At 49.7% G+C, this 24,738-nt stretch overlaps 1 protein-coding gene across 2 annotated transcripts in view; it reads right to left on the bottom strand.

Annotated features, from left to right (window-relative positions):
• Positions 1-1,800: 1,800 nt before the first annotated feature.
• Jdp2 (Jun dimerization protein 2) overlaps positions 1,801-24,738 on the bottom strand; it is a 42,256-nt gene continuing 19,318 nt past the window's right edge. For both annotated transcript variants that reach the window (XM_076921628.1, XM_076921629.1), the window contains exons 3-4: positions 10,175-10,279; positions 1,801-3,563 (exon numbers count right to left, since the gene is read on the bottom strand). In XM_076921628.1, coding sequence (XP_076777743.1) covers positions 3,378-3,563; positions 10,175-10,279 — 291 coding nt within the window. In that variant the 3' untranslated portion in view covers positions 1,801-3,377. The remainder of the gene's footprint in view (positions 3,564-10,174; positions 10,280-24,738) is intronic.

Genomic DNA, 24,738 nt, shown 5'->3' on the forward strand with positions numbered 1-24,738 from the left:
CTATCACTGGAGACTCGGTGCCTGCTGTGAGCGCATGAGGTTTTGCGCCATCGCTCCTGTAATCATCCTCTGGCAGCTGAGATTACAGACAAACCAAACTGAGAGAGCATTTTCTTTCCCAGGGAGGTGCAGACCCAGCTGTTATCTACCAGAGAAGTTTATAATAGCATCCTGGTACTGCCACCTAGCAGGTCTGTGACCTTGGGTGAGGTCCTCCTCTTTCTGCCTCATCTTTCTGAGACTGTAGCATGGACCTCTCCAAAAGGCCATGTCACCCAGCTGAAACATGCGCAGTGTGCGATATTTCACACTGGGTCTCTGACGGTGATCTGGGTCTCTGATGGTGAAGACAATGAGAGTAACTATGACAGTAGTTCAGGTCACTGGTCTGGGGAGGCAGCCATCTACATAGCCTAAGGAGGGCTGTCTCTAAAAAAAGGCCAGCTCTTGGCATCCCAGCAGGGAACAAGAAATGCCACAGCCTGGGGCGAACAGTAACCCTGCAAAAGCAACTACAGGCATTTTTACAGATTCCCACTTTCCTCTTTCTCCTGGCTGAACAGGGTTGAAGGAACACAGGTGACGACAGTGTGTTACTGTGTGTTGCTGTGGTAGACTGTAACCTGGCCAGGCTCTGTCTCCAGACTGGGACTCTGTAGATAGACCACACCATGCAGACTGGATGGAGTTAATTCCAGGAGGAGAGGGACCAACTGTTTCTCAGTGACCTATTTTCCACTTCTGCTCCTCCCTGCCTCCCAACCAGGTGTCTTCCGTGATCGAAGTCACTGGTACAAAGATTCAGCATCAAGAAGTTACCCAGCCCCAGAAGAAGCACATTCCCAGGAAGCGGAAAATTCCAGTATGCTCCTGTCCCATTTCTCTGCAACTGGGAAAGCTTTAAGTTAGGTAATCCTCTGGGTGGAAGACAGCTGATGACAACTACCTTGCTTGTCACACAGAACCCTAACAGAAACTGCGATGACACAACTAGCTTTCCTGAGAAAATGCTGGTTGCAGTGAGGACACTGCTCCAGCTCTACAGAGCAGGAAATCTGACGTGGAGATAAGAGATCTATGTGTCCCCAGGCCATGTACTCCTTGGCTGGAAGAGCCGGTTCACTACATCGTCTTGGGCCAACCTAGAACTTTCTAGAACCATGGTTCTCAGCCTTCCTAGTGCTGTGATCCTTTAACACAGTTCCTCGTGTTGTGGGGACCCCCAAACATAAAATGATTCCCATTGCTACTTCGTCACTGCAACTCTGTCACTCTAATGAATCATAATGTCTATATCTGATATAAAGAATATCTGATGTGACTCCCAAAGAGGTCACGGCCACACATTGAGAACCATTGCTCTAGAGTCTACGGCTTTCTCCCACATTATACTTACAGTGGTGGCCTCTAAACTTCCTGTTCTCAGGGATGCAACATTCATCCATAAAAGCAACCAGAGACAGCTGATGATGGGAAAGCCGTGAGTCTCTGGAGGCGAAGTTCAAATACCAGCTCTGTTTCTTGCTAGCTGAGTGACCTCGGGTAAGTCACCCGCTCTCTCTGAGCTTTAGTTAAGCCATTTGTACAGTGAGGTCTGTTTTGTGCTGTTGTAGGAAGTAAATGGGACCTCGAATTTGTCAGTTATGACTTCAACAAGTAGTGGCTTCATTTTGTCTCCCCGAGTCTCCAATTCCCCATTCATGATCTGGGGACAATAGCTGCCCCTTGACAAGGCTGCCACACAGATGAAGGGAGACAGGTTTGAAGCAAGCAAGCACAAAATAAACCTATTTCAAGATCCATGGTGCAAGATCAAGGCTGGTTTATTCCCTGGCAAAGGTTCAGTTCATTGCAGTGCCTGGCACACTCAAGGGTACACTCAAAAGGAAGCTGAAGAGAGGACCCAAGTTCAATCCCCAGGAAGCACATCAAGTGGCTCACAACAGCCTAACTCCAGCTCCTAGGGATCCAAATTCTCTAACCTCTGCACATATCTACACAAAGACATATATATACTCCACCACACACATGCACACGTGCACGCACACACACACACACACACACACACACACACACAGAGTTTTTTTAAAACTTGGCCTAAAGCCAGGCAGTGGTGGCACATGCCTTTAGTCCCAGCACTTGGGAGGCAGAGGCAGGTGGATTTCTGAGTTTGAGGCCAGCCTGGTCTACAGAGTGAGTTCCAGGGCAGCCAGGGCTATACAGAGAAACCCTGTCTTGAAAAACAAAACAAACAAGCAAACAAACAAAACAAAAAAACTTAGCCTAAATAAATGAAGCAAGTACTCTCAAAATGGTATGTGCAGAATTCTTTAACATCTCTAGGCCTCGGGCTCTTCATCTGAGAAATGGGCATATTCAGGCTTCCCTGGCAGGGCAGATATGGAAACTATTCCAAACATCTGCCCTCTCCCTGGGCAGATACCACTTGAGGCAGCAATGGGTAATTAAGAGCAATGTTTACTGAGAGATACAGGACTGAGTAGCGGGAAGGGGTTACAAGGATGGAAATGCACACCACCCGCCTGGCCACCCCCCAACACCCAGAGCCTACAGTACTTAGGAATTACAATGGCCGTAACTGGTGGGTGGATGTCCATAACAACAGACCATAGCATATTTGTACTGTGTCACATCGAGTGATTATAGAAATCCATATATATATATTGCTCGTATAAAATCTTTTTTTTTTGTAAAAAATATTAAAAAAAAAAAAAAAAAGAAGAAGAAGAAGAAGAAAGAAAGAAAGTATAAAAACTGTGTGCAGTTGGAAGCCCCGCCAGGACAGCCAGTCTGTAAACATTCATTGATTGAGTGTGTGCTTTGGAAGGGCGCCCGCGCCTCTGTGCCACAGCAAACTCCAGCTGGGCCGTCGCAGCCCCCACAGTGCACCCCCTTTCCACCGGGCTTGGGCAGGGCTGGGGAATGGGATTACAATCTATGCTGAGTTCCATCCGCGGCCACACTGTGTTTGCAATGCATGGCTTTCCTTGGCTGCTCAGTAGTCCCCTGGGTGGGGGGTCTTGGCGGAGAGGCCAAAGGAGTGTCTGAGACGGCTACCTGGTTTGGCACCTCTCTGGCTCAGGTGCCCTTCAAGCTGGGCCCTGGAGTGGGACAGCCCCTATCTGCGGGTCAACCTTGGTCTCAGCACCTGGTCCCTCTGGTTTCTTCAGTCCGCTCTTGCTCTTGTGCGGCTGGGCTGAGTTTCAAAAAGGAGCCAGCTGGAGGCCAGTTATGCTAAGCCTCATCATAGAGTTTGTCATGTGCCTGGGAGGGCCCTCCATCACTCTGCTCCTCTTCCGCTTTGCTGCTCCTCCCCTTCCTCCTCTTCCTCTGAGGCCTCTCCTCCAGGCCTTCAGTCACTTCTTGTCCAGCTGCTCAAGCAGTGGGTTGCCTTCGGATTCGGGCGTCCTGACGCTGTCTGTGCGCACGATACAGGTGGGGCGGTGACGGTTGAGCATCAAGATAAGCTGTTGCCGCTCCAGCTTCAGCTCCTCGATCTGGGTCTTCAGCTCTGCGTTCATGAGTTCCAGCCGCTCCGACTCCTGTACGGACAGAGACACACCATCAGCTGTCACTGCCAGCCTGCTCCTGAGAGGTGCCCTGCCATGCTGGCTGGCACCTGTACCGCTGGCATGGTTTTCTGCCTGCCAGGTCTCACTGAAGGCTGAGCATCTGGGGTAAGTTGACTTTTTGCAGGCAGCACCGTGTCACATAGTCATGGCCTGTGTCACAGCAGGATGGGACCAGATGCTATATGGGGGCTAGTCCAGTTCACTCCCTTCTCTCTAACTACCCCAGCCTCAAGAAGCCTACTCCCTGCTGTGGACACCCAAAGCTCCCCTGATCTATGAAGAGCCGACAGAGGGTCCAAGGTAGCTCACAGGGGGCAACACAAGACCAAGTGCTTTGCTATGTGGAATTGATAAACTCAGTGTGAGCCATCCCTAAAGCATGCACCTCCTGGCGATGAGTTTGTCCTGTTTAGAATGTTTCCTCTTCCCTCGGATGCCCCATCATCTAGAAGCTTCGACCCCCAGACAGACAATCAACCTGTTGGACTGGAAATGGGGTTTCAAATGGATGTCAGATGAAAACTCTCAATGCCTGGACAGAAGAAGGGCTGAGGATGTGACAGGGTGTGGGGTTGTGTGTTCACAGTTGAGGACAGGTGACAAGCATGTCTGTTCAAGGCCTGGGGCTCGCACAGCAGGCCGGAAGAACACAGCAATGGGGTCTTTCTGCTGTTCTAACAGCCCGTAACTGAAAGCTCTCCTCACATGTGTGAGCTGAGGAGTCTCAGACCAGTGAGCTCTTCACTGGGAACAACTGTCCCCGGGTCTAGAGAAGTATTTGGCTGTCATGGCTAAGGAAGAGTGACTGGCAGATAAAGGACAGAGAATAAAGATACCGTGATTGCTATACATGAGACAAGGGACCTTCTAGCCCCAGATGCCAATGGTTCAGAAGCTGAGGGACCAGTATTAGTCCCAGAGCAAACTAAGTTTGCAGCTGCCTGTGTGACAGGTCCTTCTGCCCAGTGGGGTACAGTTGGGGCAGCCTCCCTCTGAGAGTGACCTTTGGTGGGGTCCCCACACCTTGAGGCAGGGGTGGGGGAAGGAAGCTATCTTCCTCTCTCTGTAGGCCTGCCAGAGTTGTCCTTTATGCACCTTCTCTGAGGTGGCCACATGGGCTCTCAGGGAGCTCAGGACATCTGAACAAGGCAAGCTTTAGGACCAGACACCCAGAGCAACAGCTTCAAAAAGGAGAAAAGAAATGCCAAGAGGGCAAATATTAAAAAAAGCATCTACGGTGGCTTTTAACGGGACAGGCAGAGACAAGACTGGAATGCCGGCCTGGTCTGCAGTTCTCAGAATTCTGAGAGATGGCTAGTGTTTCCTCTGTCCTCTTCACCTCCCCCAGCCCGGACTGCTAACACAATCTTCAGATTGTCCTCAGCCTTTGTATTGAGAAGCCTCAGGGCCATCTACCCACCTCTGAGGATGTGTCTCAGCCTGCAGTGAAGATGAATGCTCTGGGGAATCCAGAGACTATGAGGATCCGCCTCCCCCAACCCCACTCCCCAGGGCTCCTGAGGAGTGTTCACTCTACACACAGCAAGGCCCAGCTAATGACCGCCATGCCATTCTGAGTGTTGGAGATGAGGAACTCTGGGTAAGAAACTCTCAGTGAAAAGGAGACACCAGGCAAGCTGCCGAGTGTGAAGGCACAACAGGGACCGCTGTGCTCACTGCTCTCTAGGACACAGTAGGGTACAAGGTGGAGAAAGCAGAGAAAGCAGGACAGAGCCACATGGCAGCCAGGCTTGGAGTCAGAGTCTAGAGCAAGTGATCTTATCAGTGTAGAGTGCCGATGCTCAGGATTGGAAGAGTTCCCACGTGAGTGCGCTATATAAAACTGAAGAGCTAGAGGGTTCAAGGGATCCCCCCTTTCACCTCCCAGCAAGAAGAGAATAGGAAAAAGAAAGATGCTTCAAAGACAACTCAGTAAGTCTTGGGGACCACCCGGGCTTGGAGAATGAAGGAGGTGGGACAGAGGCTTGTGGCTGCATGGCTACTACCTGAGATGGGAGCTGGGCTAGACAGTGCTAAGTGGAGTCTGGAAGGAGTTTGGGCTTGGTTACAGGGTATCTGAAGTTCAAGCTGGACGCTGCTAGTAGAACATAAACATAGTGGCATAAGCCTGTAATTCAAGCCCTCAGATATTGGAGGCGGGAAGTTAGGTGTTCAAGACCAGCCTTGGCTACATAGTAAGCTTGAAGCCAACTTGGTCTGTGTAAGACACTGTCTTCCAAACCCAAAACAATGACAAAATCTCTTTGGGGAGGAATTAAGACACAATATTCAGCTCCACACAGATGGGTGAGGTTTGGAGCAACTTGGCCTGGCTGTCATAGGATTACAAACCTGTAACAGTGGTGGGACATGCCTTTAACCCCAGCACTAGGGAGGCAGGCGCAGGTGGATCTCTTTGAGTCTGAGGCCAGTCTGGTCTACTGATAGAGTTCCAGGTCAGCCAAGGCTCCACAGAGAAACCATCTCCATAAACCAACACCAAAACCAAAACAAAAAACAACAACAACAAAAAAAACCCCACAAAACCCCGAAAAATGAACAAACAAAAACAAACAAACAAACAAACAACAACAACAACAACAAACCAACGGCTTGTAGGATTTTAAGCTACTTTAAAATGTTTTTGTTTGTTTTTCAGACAGTTTTCACTAAGTAACCTAGGTTAGCCTCACACTTGAGATACTGCTTTTCACTAGGTAGCCTAGATTAACCTCCCACTGTGATCCTCCTGCCTCAGACTCACAAGTGTGGGAATACAGGTATGCAGAGGTTTCTAGGTTTCCTTTTGGTTTTTCAAAACTGGGTTTCTCTGTGTAATGGTTTCTAGATTTCTAGCAGATTCAGTTTGCCTAATGAATGAAGAAGCGACCAGACCTGGATCGTCTTACACTTCATATACAGGGAGATGAATCTGCCTTTGTTTCTACTCTCTGTGCTGACTTCTGGAGAATCTTTATTGCACTAGAAAAATTGACGCTATTTGTTCGCTTAGAATAAAAATGGTGTAAGTTAAGATTTTGTCTCTTGAGGCTAGAGAGATGGCTCAGCAGTTAAGAGCACCGACTGCTCTTCTAGAAGTCCTGAATTCAATTCCTAGCAACCATATGGTGGCTCACAACCATCTGTAATGGGATCTGATTCCCTTTTGTGTTTCTGAAGACAGTGACAGTGTATTCACATACATAAAACAAATAAGTAAAATCTTTTTTAAAAAAACATTTTGTCTCCTATGTTGTCACCAGCAAAGTTAGTAAGAAGAAGTTGCAGAGTTAGGCACTTCAGCTTTTCATCCTAGCTATGTGACTTTGTTCAAGTTACTGAACCCAGAGGCCTCAGTTTACACACACACACACACACACACACACATGCGCGCGCACACACACACATACACATATATGTGCGTGTGTGTGTGTATATATGTATGCATATATATATACGTATATATATATATATACACACACATATATACACATACACACACACATATATACACATACACATACATATATCCCATTCCTCCAGAAAGGTTTACCCTGTGTACCCCTGGCTGTCCTGGAACTTGTTCTGAAGACCAGGCTGGCCTCAAACTCACAGAGATCCACCTGCCTCTGTCTCCCAAGTGCTGAGATTAAAGGCATGTGGAACCACCACCCTGCCCTGACTTTATATTTTCAAATGCCCTAGGGGACATTGCTTCCATCAACTTAGAAAAGGTTGGGAAGGGTTGGGAAGCAGCTTGTGTCTGGGCTAAATCTTGGCTGTTTGCTATCTATGCTACTGTGAGTAGTTTTCCCCATTTCTGGGAGCCTGGGCAACCTGAATAGAGTTCTGAGCAGCTGAGGAAGCCCACCCACTCACCCCTCACCTGCCACCAAAGGTGGGCCTCTCACCCTCCCAGGCCAATGAGACCACCAGGGGGAGAGTGCCGAGGGAGAGAGCACAGAGTGTCTTGGGAATATAAAATGGCCTCACTGCCTCCAGGGCCCAGAGAACCTTGTATTGGCCACAGTGACATGGCAGGAGCAAGCGTCATGGCAGAGAGACACCCCAGGTTGATGTTCCTGACTGCAGACAGAGGCTTTGGGGTAGGCCCAAGGTCTGTGGGGTGTGAACTAGTCCATCCTAAGGCCCACCCAAGTTGGCCTTGACTGGTCTAGGGAGGCGAACTCTCTGGGAGGTAAGAGTTACATGTGAGTGTTCAGAGGTCAGAGTGCGAGCAAGGGTCAAGTCCTCAGGCACTGACAGCACAGTGGTCTGCATTCACATCCAGACTTCTGCTTCCAAGGCCTCAGATGGGAAGGGCTGTCCAGGGAAGAGGACTGGGCTGGAGCACACATGATGTTGCTTCCCAGACCCAAGGTCATGTACTTTTCTTCATCTTGGCAGCTGCATCTCCTACTGGGATGACACAGGTACTACTTCAGCCACCTTAACCAAAGGCCTGCCTCACAGTCAGGAGACTCCTCCCTCTGACTGGTGCCCTCCTCCTCCTGAACCTTTCATGGCTCCCCATAACCAGAGATGTTATCATAGAATGGGGACCCTCATGAGTGTGGAAGGCAGCCTTAGAAACTGTGCCAGGACAACATGGACACACTGGTCTGTGTACACTGGTCCATTTCTGACACCCAGCATGCAGGATCAGTCTGCAAAAGAGGCTCAGGGTCTGCCTGCCCCTCTGTTCTTCACCTCCTTCATCTCTTACTGACTTCCTCTATTTATCTCACAATGGAAGAGTCTCTCCTCACAGCGTATTGTGTCTCCACAGCACTCTGGTTTCTGAAACAACACTCCTCGCTGGCTGTAGGCTCTCACTTGCTATCTGTTGTCCACTGAGAGAACAGGACCCACTGACCTGTAGTGCAACAGTGACTATCACCTAGACAGAGAAATGGGCAAGTCCCTGTCCTGCACTTGCTAGCAGGGTTGCTTGGGCAAGCAACTTGGTCTCTTTGAACTACAGGTCACTTTCTAAAAGAATTAGTGTTACCTTATTGAAATGTTGTAATCATGTGAAAATGCCCAGCACACAGTAGGCATTTGACAACTTCATCTGATACTGACATCTAGGGGCGCAGTAGGTGCTTGAACTGGTGTGTAGTTGGGAGCCTCTGGTGTGGACACATCTTGTCTGCTAACTGGTGACAAGCTCCAGGAAGCTGGAGTCATATGGGAAGTTTCTCCTGAGAAGCCTGCCTGCACTTCCTGGCTCTGTCTATCGGGTACTTGATGCCGGGCATTCGGCATGGGACACTCCCCTCATCTTTAAGGCCTGTATCTTAGAAACTGCTGAACAATCAAGTCTAGTGTTGCATACGACCTCTAAGACTTCCCAGCCTCAGGCAACTCAGTCCTGTTGATAACCACTGCCCAGCCCAGGGTGCCCACAGCTAGGGGTCTACAGATGACCCACACGGTTCACACCTCTAACCCAGAACAGCTCTCTGGTTATGGCAAACATGAGGAGAGAACACAATCCATGGCATCAGAGAACATCGGGCCATCCCTCCTTACCCCTTCGTCTTCCACAGATGGACGATGGCCACTCTTGCTATGCCCCTCTAACTGTGTCCAGTGCACCGCTGAACATTTCCCGCACTTGTTCAATTAATAAATGAATTAATGAACGAACCAGCTCAGGAACTGGGGTCAGGGTGGGAATGGGAACATGGAGACCTGAGGCTAGCAGCAGGCACTGACATCAGTCCTATCCTTTGGTGGCTGAGAGATCTGCACAGGCCACATCTTCACTGTGCCTTCCTTACTTACAGACAGGGAGCCACAGAGATCCCTATCTTCACCGGCTACTCGGGTAATGAGGTGAGATCACACCCAGCACCTAGTATATATAGTGCCTGGCTTTGCAATGTTCGTGACCACTGGTCATCATCGTGGTGGCTTGTAGAACAATAATGCCCGCCTGTTAGGTTAGCACATAGTGCCGCTATCACTGCTCAGTAACAAACCAATGACTGGAGTGGGGTATTGCTGACGACTGGGGGACTAGTCAGCTTTCTACTCACTTCCCTTCCCTGGCATCATTTTTGAGACAAAGACAGGGGCTGAGGGACAGGACCCAGGGCTAAGAAAGAGCAAGCACCCTGCTAGACATACCACAATGTAAAATGGTCAATGACAGCGGGAGACAAAGGGCAGCTCCCGGAGGCTGACCTTCACATACTGGCCAGACCTCAGGTTCCTGGGGGCAGCAGCCAAGAGTCAAAGATCATCCTCAATGGAGCTAAGGGTAAGGCAGTGAAGTATACAGTGTGGGTGAAGCATTGCAATAAAGGGACGTTTCTTCTGGTAGCCATCCCGGGAGCTACATCCACTGCCCACGGATACGATATTGCCCCAACATCCTGCTTTATTAGTGTGTACTCCAGAACACTGTGGTAGCCACAAGGGACCAAAATGGATAGTTCCAGGTCTAGGCCACTGGGCCAATTCGTACCTTCTACCTTCTCTGGGTTGCACAGTGTCCGATGCTGTCCCTGGCTGCAGAGCACATCAGCCCCTGCCAAGGACGAGGCGCCTCCCACCACAGCTACGCCACTCACCCTCTGCAGGAACTCCGTGCGCTCCTTCTTCTTGTTCCGGCATCTGGCCGCAGCGACTTTGTTCTTCTCTCGGCGCCTTTTCCTTCGCTCTTCTTCCTCATCTAGCTGTGAGGGCACAGAGCCACTGATTAGACACCACAGGTGGTCCTGAGCACAGCTTCTCACCTGACACATGGACAGACAGGGGGACAGAGCCCCCTTTCTCACCCACATCTCAGCAAACACCTGTGGCTGCTGAGATGGAGAGGTCTCCTGGTCGTAAGAGAATACTCCTCGGAGCAGGTGGTCATCCTGGGGAGGAGCCAGTGTCCCCTAAGGGCAGGGCTACCTGGCTCAGCCAGAGTTTCTGGAGCTGGGAGCCTGGCCAGTCCACTCATCAGAGGCAGGCAGCTCCCTGCAAGTGGGTGAGGCAACCTGTTCTGCCTGGCTCAAGCCTTCTGGGTGCGATTTTTTTCCAGGCCAACAGCTCCCAGGCACTTCCTTTAAAAACACCTGGGGCAGAGACCCAGGTTCCGGTTCTGCCCCCACCTCTCCCAGACTCTCCTCACCCCACCTCTTCTGCTGGGGTTTCAAACCCTCGACACACCTTCTTACCAATACTGCTCCTTCTCTCCATCCCCCAAACTTCTGATCTATTTCCCCAGGCTGTCACAGTGACTCTGCCTCCTCACCTGGCTGGATACATCCCAGGATCCCCTGAGATTGCAAGATAGCCTGTCTCCTTGAAGGAACTCAGGACTCATAAAGCAGGGCCCATAACCCAGGTGGGGCAAAAATTCACCACCCACTCACCCACCCACCCTGCCTGGCAGTTGCTAAGTTTTCACTATCGGTAATAACAGGAGCTGCCTCTTGCCTACTTTGACAAATCCTTTCAAACACACACCACTCCGTTCTCAAGACCAAGTCTCATGGGAAGGTGCCATTACCGTCCCATTTTGCAGGCAGTAAATCTGAGGCTTAAACGTTCATGTTATCTGCAGCCATTCATTCAACAAAGACATGGCTGAGCTGGATTTTGAACTCAGGTTTTGTAACTTCCATCTTTCTAAAAACATTTTTTGAGGCAGGGTCTCAAGTAGCCAAGACTGTTCTCCAACTCATTCTGTAGTCAAAGATGGCCTGGAGTTTATAAGCATCCTCCCCCACTTCCTGAGAGCTAAGATTACAGCTGTAGATTCTCACACTCAATTTATTAATTGAACCTAGGGCCTGATGTTAGGCAAACGAGCCTAACATTCTTTCAGGGGTTTTCAGTTAGGGTGCCTTGTGCTGTCTTTGCCAACCCGGGAAATCTGGAGGACTCAGAGGGCCAGCTGGGCTGGGGATAGCTCCAAGTCAGAGGCCACGAGCTGTGATGTTGCTCTGGGCTTGCCAACTCTGTCACTTCTTGAGTGGGGTAAGGTTAAGGGGTGACTCTGGCAGTCCATAGCCTGTGACAAAGTCTCAGTCCAAAGGGACACCAGCCAGGAAAGTAAGCATCCTCTCCCCATGCACTTCTGGCACGGTCAGGAGCACAGGGTCCAGGCCAGGACCCACACCGGCACTCTGGCCTCTGATTTTGGCAGAGCAGCCTCCTTCCTCCCTCCACACCACCTTAAGACTCCTCCTTAAGCCACACTGGCCCTCTGGGCGGCTGCTGGAGAGGTGCCTCATCAATGCCTCCACACCCGACACCTCCCATGCCCGTGGCCTCCTTTGAAACCGAACCAGAAGTGGCAGCTCCTCTGGCTGACCTGCATCTGGGATACAGAAACCTGGCTGACATTGGTTCCGCCCGACCTCAGCCTCACCCCAGAGCAGGCCGAGGTAACCGTGACATCAGGCAGAGGGAAGGAACCGGAGGAAGTGGCTGGCAGCGCAATCTCCCCTCTGCCAAGAGACTCTGCCCACAAACTGCCATGGTGATGGGTTCAGCCTGCCCCTGCCAGGCTCCAGGGCCTTACCCTAAACAGCCCAGTGAGACATAGCCCGTCCCCTAAACCCGGTCCTACCTGTTAACCCCTGCACAAGGCCTGGGCCCAGAGGGCTGGGAGTAACACATTCAGGGGCTGTGGCTGCAGTTTAACAAGTCACCTGGGCCAGTTTGACACCAGATCACTGAACTGTTCCATCCGCTCTCTGAGCCCATCAAACCCTTCCGTCAATACTTTTTAGTCTAGAGGCCATGTCCTCCTCCACCCCAGACAAGGAGATGTTTCTTTCCTACTCGGTAAACTTTGTCTCATCCTTCAAGAGTAAATGTCACCTCCTCTAGGAAGGCCCCTTTGATGTCTCTGATAGAACCCCTGTGTTAAGACAAAACTCCGCCCTACCCCTGCTAGGCTGGAGGATGGGTAAGTGAGCATGGCATTTAATCATGGGATACCAGACTGTAGAGAACTATGCAACTGAATGGGTCCTAATTATACAAAGAGTCAGTGGCTGCACTGGCATCTATGGGACCTCTGCCCTGCACTCAGGAAACCCCTTCCACCAGGATGCCTCTTGCCTACCTGGAGGAAGCTGGAAGTCTGGAACCTGTCTCCCCCAGAGACAGAGTGACTAAGGGTAGTATCTAGATTTGGGGTGCAGGGTACTAATAACTGTGCCAGGTCTGTTCAGATCCTATGAAGTTCTGGGGTGTGCATTTAGGTCTAGAGTCCCCCATCCTGTAGCTGCCACAGCATGCGTCCACTCCCAGCCATTCCTCCAACCATGCACACCCTGAGCAACTTTTCTCATTAAATAACATCTCACCAAGTTGAGATGTGGCCCAAGACTTACCACATCTTCCCCATTCGAATGGGGATGCATCTCCTCAACTCGTCCCACCCATAACTGCTGCTTTGGAGGAATCCAGGGGAGATACGGCTGGTAAGCCATTCCTCTGGCTTGTGGAGACTCTGCCTTCTGCATCCCACAGCCACTAGGCTTGTCACACTGTACCAGTGCCTGAACTGTCTGTAGCCCTGACTGGACAGAGACCCTGCTGTCCTGCCCTCCCCAGCCTTCTCCTGCTTTCCTCTGGAGGAAGCTGGACTCCTGCTTCCTGAGTTCCACAGAGCATCTGACAGAATGTTCTCACCACACACAGAGCAGCCGTCTAAAACCAGAACCCCAAATGGGGACTGGTGGGGTGTCTGAGGAGGAGGCAGAAGGCATTTAGGGAATAGGGTAGGTTAGGAGCCTATTCTTGCCAGCCATGGCCCTTAGCCTTGTCTGTCTGTATTCTCCCCAATTCTCAGAGGCCACCAAGAGAACGACATCTGTCCTCAGGGACCAATGCTCTTTAACTGTACTCTGCATCGAAGGGACAGATTCTTCAGGGACCTGCCACCTTTAGTGTCCCTCCTCACCACCATCCCATTTTTGTTCTCAGGTACCTGTTGAGGAATAGGCAGGCCCCAGAGGCAGAAAGGTTGGGCAGCTGAAGCAGACAGGAATAAAAACAGATAGGATGTTAACTGTTCAGCTGCAGGAAGGAGTCACAGGCATAGAGAAGAACCGTGGACCGAGGAGGGTGAGCAAGCTGCCCAGGAGGAGCACCTGGAGGAGGCCCTCACCCTGGGGCTTCTGAAAGCACATGATGAGTACCAGGGAGGAAGTATATCCTTCACTGACATATCTAGGCCCTTCACCTGCTCAACCTGGCCGGGTCCCTGAGAGACAGTCCCAAGCAAAACCAGATACATGTAGAACGCTGAGACAGAGATGGATGAAGAGCTGTGGAGATTAATGGGAGACACAGTCAGTCAGACAGACAGACAATGGCAAGAAGAAGCACACAGACAGAAAAAGCATCTTGATCGCTTGATCTGACTATGCTGCTTGTCTTTGGAGTTCATAGTAGACTTGAGACTCTCCTTTGGCATGCAGTGAGTTTGACTGAGGTTTCTGTCATTTGCTGTTAGACGATGCCCATGACATTAGGTTCCCCCCTCATGAAGTCAGGGGTGCCTAGTGATACAGGAAGAGCAGAAAGTGGTCCCTTCTGTGATCTTAGGAAAATGGAACCAGCAGTATTGTCTCTAGAACTCGCCACTCAGAGAGAGACAGAGCATAGACACAGAGGCCCCTCACACAAGCCACTGCAGAAACGAACAGTGCCAGCGGGGAGAACTGATCTCTAAAATTCTCTCTGCAAACTTACTACTCTGCTAAGTGGACACGGTATTAAGCTGACTCCTAACAACTTATCATTATACTGGTATTAATGAGTCAGCTCTCATTCCAGAAGCTTCTCTGTGCAGTAGGTGATGACTAACAGAAGCTCACAGTTGGTCAACATGCAGAGAATGATCGTAGAGAGCTCAGTCCCGGATGGGATGTCTACTGCATACCCTCACTCCCAGGCTCTGGGATCCCCGTGGAAGTGGGTGGAGCGTGTGGAGTGGGTGGAGCGTGTAGAGTGGGTGGAGCGTGTGGAGTGGGTGGAGCGTGTGGAGTGGGTGGAGCGTGTGGAAGTGGGTGGAGCGTGTGGAAGCGGGTGGAGCTGTGTGGAAGTGCCGGAGATGGTGACTACAGCAAAGCAGCTCTCAGGACACATCTGAGCATCTGTGCATTTAAACTCACAACAGTCATGACAGCACAGGCAAGCTCAAGACAGACAAAACACCAGCTCAGAGTCAGGAGGTGGGCATCGTGTCCCACCCTAGCTCAGGCGCTATTAGCAACTGACGGCTGCTCAGAAAAGGAGGGTGAGCATTCCTCAAGGTCTCAGCCCACGAGAGGCCACCTTTGCTTCAGTAGATAACCCTGCACCCATACACACCCTGGTAGCCCTGAGTGCACTCAGTTGATAAACAATAAACACGGACATTAGGAAGAAATCATGGTGGGGGGATGGGAGAAGAACTGGAGTGGAGGGAATGGGGGTTAGCTTGAGCAAAACACACCGGGAGCATGTATGAAATTCTATACCCTCTAAAAATAAAAAATAAAAAAACTTATTTAAAAATACCTTAAAACTTAATAAAAAAAAAAAAAAACTTCCTATTGGTGCCTCCCACTGGCCAAGCTCAAAACAAGGGATGCTGGGTAATGCTCCTTGCTATGATAGGTCACAAGCAGGTAAGATAGACACAGATCTGCCGGATGAGTAAAAATATCCAAGATATAGATTTTTATACCACCCCCCCCAAGCCCACTCAAAATAGCAGCTCCACCCAGAGCTGTCAGGCAGGATACAATGCAGGGATTGGGGTCTCCCTCACTGTTAGCTCTTTCTAGACAGCTGCCACCAGACATTGTGAAGCTGGTGGTAAGGGTGGGGGCTCCAGCACCTTAAGACTCAGAGAGCAGGTCTGTGGACAGTCTTCTACCTATCAACTTCCTTACTCCACCCCAGACCTGCTGGACTGGAATCTGTCTGTTACCTGATTCCTGGGGGACTTGTGGGCACAGGAGTTTCCTCAGGAGGCCATGATGAGCTCCTGGCCGGTCTCTCTACAAACATATGTCTCCTCTGGTTGCTCTCTTTTTGTAAGTACTGCCATCTGCCTGGAGGTTCAACCGTATACAAACCTGAAATCACCTTAATTATCCCCCACACACACCACCACCACACACACAACAGCCCATGTAACAGCCTGCAAGGACCCCGCTTGTAAGCACCAGCAGATTGTATCACCACCACAACGGCCTCTCCCAGACAGACCCTCGATGCTGATCCCTGGGGGCTCCCCTGGCTAAAATGTCAGTCATCTCTGCTTCCAGCCCTCCATAGCCTCCTCCACTTACAGCACAAACACTCGACTGTTGGGCAGGGCCCAGCGGGAGAAGGAGACCAGCCCCTGACCAGCTCATCCATAGCCTGTATTTTCTCTACTCTTGACTTCAGTAAGTGGGGCCTCTCGTCTCATCATCAAAACACCATGCTCTTCCCTGTCTTCGGGCTCTCCACGTGTCCCCTCTGCTGGGACTCCTTGTTCTATATTTCACTGCCACCTCAATGGGAAGTGCTTCTCTTTTTATCATCTTCCTATCTGTTTCCTTCCAGAGGCTTTTGATGACTTGTGCTTACCTCTCCACGTATCCTTCAGTTTCTTGTCAACTTCCCCTGAGGTTATCAATCTATTTATAGTTACTCTGTCTACATAAATAGCTTAACCTCTCTCTACTGCCACCATCCAGCAGAGCACCATGTGGAAGGAAAAGGCCTTCATTGTATATTCATGAATTAAATCAAGAATATTTTCTTCTCCCCAGCCGTTGGTGGCACACACTTTTAATCCCAGCACTCAGGAGGCAGAGGCAGGCGGATCTCTGTGAGTTAAAGGCCAGCCTGGTCTACAGAATGAGTTCCAGGACAGCCAGGGCTACACAGTGAGACCTTGTTTCAAACAAACAAACAAACAATATTTCCGTCTCCATCTTCTAAGTCCTCCAGCACATTGCTTTCTGTCTTAGCCCCGCCCCCACACTTTTATAAAAGCCGTTGGTATGATCTGTGATAGCTCAGGCTTCAAATCTAGGTCTTTTGCCCTGAGGCCCAAGCAGTCCTGCTCTTTGGAAAGGTCTATGGTCTACATGTGTAACACACACAGACACACTGACACACACACACAAACACATACAGGCACATACACATAGCGTTTTCAGCCATGTTCTCTCACAATGGGGACAACAGAAAGAAGCTTCGAGTTCAGACAGCCATGTATGTTTTGCTTTCTCCTTGTTGGGTTCTTTTTAAACTAAAACAAACAAACAAACAAAAAAAAACCCACTGCCTGCATAATGAACAAGAATGGGTAACGTCTGCAGAGCTAATGGAGGCCCTTCCTGCTCTCTTCAGCTTAGTCGTCACCTTTGGTCATGTTCCTCGGGCCACACACTTTGCCTCAGTGGCCACATGAGACTGACGTGTGACATCTGACATTTCCAAAGCAGTTTCAAAATTATGTCTTTTGAAGGCTGGGGCTGTGACTCAGTCAGTGACAGCGTTTGCCTGTGGTGCAGAAGGCCCCCAGCCTCAGCCTCAGCACTGTGTGAACTGGTTGTGGCAGTGCACACCTGTAAAGTGTGCAGGAGAATCAGAAGTTCAGTCATCACTGGCTACAGCATCTAGGTCAAGGCCAGCTTAGGCTACATGAGACTCTATCTCAAAAAAATTTTTTTTTCTTTTTTTCTTTTTTTCTGAGAACAAGAAAGAAAAGAACAAATTTAACCCAAGGTACAGAAAATACAGACTCTCTCACACAAGGTGACAAGGACAAAGCAATAAAGGAACATTAAGAGCAGGCAGGCAGACAGACAATAAAAAGCAGAAGCAAATAGTAGTATTAGAATGGAGCTCTGAAGGGCCTGGGCAGGAACTAAGAACTGTAGCACGCACAGAGAGAGCCAGGCCTGGTCATGTGGGCATGGCATAAGCTGTACCACTCTTCAGGGTCGGCATTCCTCAGACACTCTGTTAGAAAGGCAGTGGGCTCCTGGGCAAGTCACCTGGCCTCTCTGAGTCTCCACTCCTCAATGCATACGGAAGGCACAGAATGGGTTTGGAAGGACACCGCTCCATCCTGCCTGAGCCTGGAGCTTAGGAATGGCTCTGCCAGCATCCTCTTCTGCCTGCAACAAGGTTACTAAAACACCCTATGGCTTGAGAGGCGCATTCAGCCTCCCTCGTCTGCATGGAAAGGAGAGAGAGAGAGAGAGAGAGAGAGAGAGAGCGAGAGAGAGAGAGAGAGAGAGAGAGAGACAGAGAGACAGAGAGAGACAGAGACAGAGAGAGACAGAGAGAGACAGAGACTGACCGTCAGGGGAACAGCCTTGCAGTATCCAAATGTAGCTTTGGGCTTAAAGCCACTAGCCAGGCCCACAAGACCCCCCTCCAAACCAGAGAAGCCACATTTCAACACCAGGGACCTATGAGCACCCTGGGAAGTAAACACCCAAATGCCAAACATACCAGACATTCCCCCACATAAACCAACTGCACTGAGCCAGGGGTTCCCCCTGCCCCCTACCAACAAAGTAGGACAGTCCAGAGGTGAAACCTTGGCCAGCCCAGGCCAGCTAGGCTAGGCCCACTACCTCTCCTGCAGGGATGAGGAAACACTAGGGTCTCCCTGAAGCTTCCCAAAGCACTTCCAAAGGCTGAGTGCTGAAAACTGTCTCCCCTAGGTCACCTTTCTTCCCTAGCCAAGCCAACTGGTACAAGTGGCTAAGGGCTGAATCTCTTTTGCTTCTGGGCAGGGCCTCCTGAGCCAGTTCACATGAATGGCTGTTGAAGACAGGGGCTCCAAACCCAAGCCACCTTTAAGAGCTAGGCTGGTTAATTCACGGTTAACACGGGAGAAGGGCTGGGCAGGGCTGTGTCCACAGAGGGATAGCCAGATTAGCACCAGCAAAGCAGTTTCAATACTGCCCAATCCCCAAGTTTTTAAGACGAGCTGAAAATATGAATGTTTAAAAGTAAAACTTCTTGGAGCTGGAGAGATGCTTCAGTGGACTGCTCCTCCAGAGGATGTGGGTTCAATTCCCAACACCTACATGGGGACACAACTGTTAGTTCCAAGGAACCTGACACCCTCACACAGACACATATGCAAGCAAAACACCAATATACATAAAATAAAAATAAATATTTTTTAAAGAAAACCTCTCAATTCTTAGTGTTGCCGACTAATTCCACTTTCAACAGAATACCACTTGATCCAAACAAAACAAAACAAAACAAAACAAACAAACAAACCAACAAATGAATCTGTGGGTTGCACGGTCTCCAGCTGGCATCTGACTCCAGTGGAGTCTGCCACCACACGCCTGGTGTCTCATCATCACCATCAACCCTATACTGAGACCTCGGGCCAATCAGCTCACCTCTTTGGACCATGAAAGCGCTTCAACCTATGCAAGAGTTCCCACTTCTCCCTGACCTTCAGGAGCATCTTCAGGGAAGCCTGGGGGGGGTGTCTCATTTTACCAGTGGACAAACCACAGTTTGGAAAGGGAAAGGTCAGCTTGTAGCTCTACAGGCAGGGAAACTACTGGATTCTGTGATGGCAGGCTGCCTCTGGCTTGGGCTAGTCCCTCCTTTATGATCCTCTCTGGGGTCATTCATTCTGTCCTAATGGCAGTCACTGTCACCTGGCAGGAAGAACACTGACATTCTCCAGATCCCTTTATTCACAGACCAAATGGCAAACACCTAAACCCACCGCTAGATTCTACAGATGGGAAACTGAGGCTGGTTCCAGGTTGACACTTGGGGACAGGAACTGGGTCCCAGAGGACAAGTTCAAAGGTCACTGCTGGGTTCATCCCCTTCGGCTACTTGACCTCTCTGTGCCATCTTTGTTACCTTGAATTCTCTCTTACCTTGGTCCAAGCTCTCTGTCCCCCTGACCCTGTAGGACTCTGCAGGGAGCCTCCTCCTGGCCTTTCCACACCACACTCTAGCTTACCATTGGCTTACCAACCTGTCATGTCACCCACATCCCCACTACGTCATCCACCCTTGTGGTTTCACCACCTTCTGTGCACAACAATTAACCAAATCTTCCACACTCAGATAGCCAACTAACCCCCAGGCACTCATTGTAATGCGTTTCAGCTCCCAGAGATTGTAGCTGTCCACTACAGCGCTTCTCAACCTGTGGGTCACAACCCTTTGGGGATCAATGACCCTTTCCCAAAGGTTGCATATCAGGTAAGTACTTAACACTATGTAATAAATAAAAGTAGCAAAACTACAGTTACGAAGTGAAGTAGCAGTGCAAATAATTTTATGGTTGAGGGTCACCACAACATGAGGAACTGTATAAAGGTTGCAGCACTAGGAAGGTTGGGGACCTCTGAGCTTCTCACCACCCACCCATTTCCCAGAGCTACAAACCCCAGCCTCACCCTCTCTCCTATCTTCCTCATTATCTCCAATTTTGACCCTACTGGACACCCAATGCCATGCCCTACCTCAGGAGCCTCTAACCTTCTGCAGTTGTAACATGACACTGTTGTGTCGTCGTGTACAGATGTGTTGAGTGTCTTCCACAGCTAACCTGAGATGCAATGCAAACTAGACATGCTCACCCTGCCGTGGCTTTCCTACATCTCCACCGCTTTTCTCCCGGACCCTACTTCACTGTGCACCCCTGCAATGGCCTTCAGGGAGGGCTCCTGGTCCTCCATTCACTCCAGCCCAGCCTCTGACTCCTCAAATGCAAACCTAAGCAGTGGCCGACCCTTACATCAGTAGTGGCTTTCCTTGCTCTAAAGACAAAGAAAGCTGCTTGCTGTATCACACAAGGTTCCTGTGCCTGACCCTATGTTCCTGTGGTCTCACCCATGCTCATACCACCCTACTCCTGAAATGTCCCATGTCTATGTGCCCCAGGCTCTCCTGGCCTGAGCATCTCTGCCTCACGCCCTTGGCTCACTTCGTGGGTCTCTTGTATACTCAGAGGACAAGTTCAAAGCTATCTGTCCCCTGACCCTGTCAGACTCTGCTGGGAACCTCCTCTTGGCCTTGGGGAATAACATCTCCATCAGGAAGTCCTCCGTGACTCCAAGCCCTCAGACTGAGAAGTGTCCCTCCCACAGAGCTTCCATTCAACTCTAAACTTGCCCTCGGCCCTACTGTGCTATTGTCTACTCTCTGTGTCCATCTCTGCCACACCAGGAGTTTCATGAAGACAGACGAAGCCTGTGTCTTGTTGGCTTTTTGTGTGCCCAATAGATTGGGAAACATTTGCTAAAAGGAGAGGAAATTCAATCTAGACAAGAACCTGGGACTTTTTTTCTTTACAGTGCTGGAGACCAGCCCTATAGCCTTAGTACAAGAGCCCAAGATTCCTGACTTTTGCTCTAGTGTTTTGCTACTACACTTTGCTGCCTGCAGGGCCAGGATGTAACCATGACAAATGCAAGCACCCGATCTTGCTCCCACAAGAACCCTTGGCAACCCTGGGAGAAGGCTCTTTGGGAGCACTGATGGAGACACCAGATCCCCTGCAGTAATTCCCCAGTGCCCAGGCACAGCTGGTACCTGCACCTGCTGGCAACAGTAGAGAGGAACAGGGCTGGACACTAAACCCCAGCCTGAGGTTCTGGAAGAGACAAAACCCTAGGATTCTATATCCCGTACATCATAAGGCCAAATGCTCACAGAGGGAAGCCAGCATGCCCAGGTCCCAGGTGAGACACTGGCAGGCCAGGCAGAAGGCCACTATCTTCTGGGAAGAAGTATAGGTGCCATATTTTACAAACTAATAATCCTTTATGAATTGTTAGAACAGTGCCACAGGCTCACCCCATTAAATCCCTCACCAAGAAGTGATGTCTGTCTCTGACCTTGGCCTTCCCAAAACCATGACCATCCACCCATGGGGGGTGGGGTGGGGGGGGGAGATCTCCTCTGGGTCAAGAGAGAAGCTGTAAAACAAAAGGCTGCAGGCGTGGGCTGGTTTACAGCACACACAGGGAAGGGCCATTTTTTTTTCGAGAGAAAAAAAAAGCCACTCAGAACAGCCTGTTTCCAAGGCTAAGAAAAGACAGCATTGTGTTTGGAACAAAGCCTGCAAAACCAGGCTGAACAGGGTGACACCCATTCGTTGTTAGGGAAAGCGAAAACATGGCTACCAGGGATGAGAACGGAGGAGACCCAGGAATAGCCACCTTGGCACAGAGAGGGATCATCGCTAACACCTGAGAGGAGAGCTGACCCTGACCTCCTGTAAAGGAAGAGCATTTGGAGAGCAGAGACTTTTGTTGGAACAAGTCTATTTCAGGCTTGGTCCACACTTATGGTTTAGTGGGGTCTGCTTTCCCACCACTAGGCCAATCTATCTATCTATCTATCTATCTATCTATCTATCTATCTATCTATCCATCCATTTACCTATATATCTATCTATCTACCTACCTGCCTACCAATCTATTTATTTATAGGCAGAGCCTCTCACAAAACCTGAAGCTTGTCTAGACTGGCTGACACTGAGAACCCTCCAGTCTCTGCCTCCTCAACACTGGGATGACAGACATGTGTTACACGCCTGGCTTTTACATCACTGCCAGGGATCAAATTCAGGTCCATGCTTATGCGACAAGCACTCTATTGACTGAACTCTTCCCCGCAGTTCCAAAAATGAATTCTCTACCAATGGTGTGTGGTATGAGCTGTCTGGAAGCCACTGGTCTACAAACCAAGGGACAAGCTGTTGCAGACCAACTCTCTCTATACCATTAGAGGGCGGCTCAGACACTGCACAGAATATTTATGAACAGGGAGGCTCTGAAAGCCTGCACTGGCCCAAAGCTGCCCTTTTCAAGTGCCAACCCATTAAAGCCTTTAGAAGTCATTTGTCTTTCATTGTGAAGGTGAAAAACAAGGTCCTGAGCTTAATTATTCCCCACCAAGGCAGTTCCATTTCATCTGTATGCAGGCCGTGCAGCCAAACCACAGATTTCAGCCAATTTCTCTCAGGCGCAAGAAATAGATCACTGACAAATCACTCAGCAGAACGTCCACCTCTCCATCGAGGGAACTGAACGCTGGCTAATAAAGACCCTGCACGTGACAAGGTCAAATGAGGTCACAGTCAGGGATGCCTGGCCTGGAGGACGGAAGGATTATAACCATGAGGATGGCAGTTCAGATGGGCAAGGAAGGGCCTGGGCACACTAATGCAGGTGAAGTGTGGCAGACAGCTGTCCCTGGCCAGAGGGATGGAGCGGCTCCCTCCCTAGTTCTACAACAATTAAGAACTCAAGGGCAGCCACTGCAAATGCAGGCTCCTTGGGTATGGAAACAGTTTATCTGATTGTCCCTCCATATAACAAGCAAAGGAGCCAGCTTAATGAATTGGGTAAAGTCCTCAGGGCGTGGACACTGCTGATGTAAGGCCAGAGATCTCAGGACATGGAAATAAGTGGTTTGGAACTGCTGAGTCAGACCAACCTCTGGTTGGACAGATCCAGGTCCCACATGCTTTACTGAGAGCCCAAGGGCGGCGGATCCTTGCAAGAGACTGGAAGTAAATTGGAAGAAAAATGTGGTTTTAGATTCTTGTCAGTCGTTTCTCAGATAGGATCTTGCCAGGCAGGGTTGGAAAACAAATTCATCTAACAGCATCCAAATCCTGATGGCTTATAGCCTGAAGGAGCCCTGGACCCCACCCTTCACAAAGTTAGCTTGGAAGAAACCCAATATGGCACTTGGAGCAACCTCTGGGCTGCCAGCACACTGGCCTGTGGACGCCACAGTGAAGAGCAGCAGTACAAACTAGTGAATTCTAGGCCAGTTGAAGCAACAAAAGCCTCTTGGCAGTCTGATACCCCCAAAGCTAACTCTAGAAAATGGCAAAATTTCATTCAAGGGCCCCCTAACCATATCAATACTTATAGTTAATACTTGTAGTAGAAATGACAAGGTATGCTTTGACGGATGCAAAGTTTCAAACTCAGAATTAGCTGAGGCAGTGGTAGGGTTTGGAGAGCCTTGGACTCCGAATGTACTTACAACAGCAAATCAGTTAGCTCGTATCTAGGGAGATAAGCAGATGAGTAGACAGATAAAACAAACAAAGCAAAAAACAAACAAAACAAAACAAACAAACAAACAACAACAAAAAAAAGATAACTTGCCTGCCTCTCCGGGTAGTCATCCATTAAAGACAAGTCTCAGGAAGGTGCTTATTATTATGAAAAATAGGTCACCCTGGCACCAGAAATCCTTAGATTAGGTGACTAATAGACATAAGATCTGTATAGACAGATCTGATACCAAAAGACAGCTTTCTTTTAAGTAGGAAAAAGTCATGCTTACAAGTGAGGCCCTGGCTGGTGGCTTGGTCTTTTTGAGTCTCTGTTCCCTGACAGCTTTTGGTCCTCCCACCTACCTCACACAGAGGCTGGAGCAGACAAATGTTGACGTCTGCAAATGCAGCTTGCTGACCTTCAAGGGCAATATTCAGTAAGCCTCCTGCACCACACACAGAGACCTGAGCAGCTTTCTACCGTGCTGAGGGTTTCAACCAATAGACACCAGTTAGGAGCACCTGCCAGTCAGACACGGACTGAATGAATCAGAACCGGAGATCCAGCCAGAGTTAGTGGTCACCCCAGTATACCCTACTTCCTGGAATTCTGCACAAAATCCTGTCCATGCTGCCTGCTCCCAGATGGCTATCAGCAACAGAAAGGAAGGAAGGAACATTGACCCTCACCAGCTCTGGGCTTTTTTTGACTGTTGTTTGTGCCAAAGGAAGATCGATCGATCTATCTATCTATCTATCTATCTATCTATCTATCTATCTATCTTTTATGTGTATGGATGTTTTGCCTGCATGCACCATGTGTGTGCCCTGGGACTGGGACTATGAATGGCTGTGAGCCACCCTATGGATGCTGGAAATCAATCTTGGGCCCTCTGCAAAACAAATACTCTTAACCACTCAGCTCTCCCCAACCCCAGAGAAGGATTTAACAGCCATAGATGTGGATTCCAGAACACTGTTGCATTCTGGGAGAACTGTTATATTACACCTCCCCGGAATCCTGTGAGACAGACACCGTGCTTTCCAATTTGTATTATTGAGATAGAATTCACATATAGAACTAACTCGTCAAACTATGTGATTAGTAGC

The sequence above is a fragment of the Arvicanthis niloticus genome, chromosome 23, assembly GCF_011762505.2.
Source record: "Arvicanthis niloticus isolate mArvNil1 chromosome 23, mArvNil1.pat.X, whole genome shotgun sequence".
In the NCBI taxonomy this organism is placed as follows: domain Eukaryota; kingdom Metazoa; phylum Chordata; class Mammalia; order Rodentia; family Muridae; genus Arvicanthis; species Arvicanthis niloticus.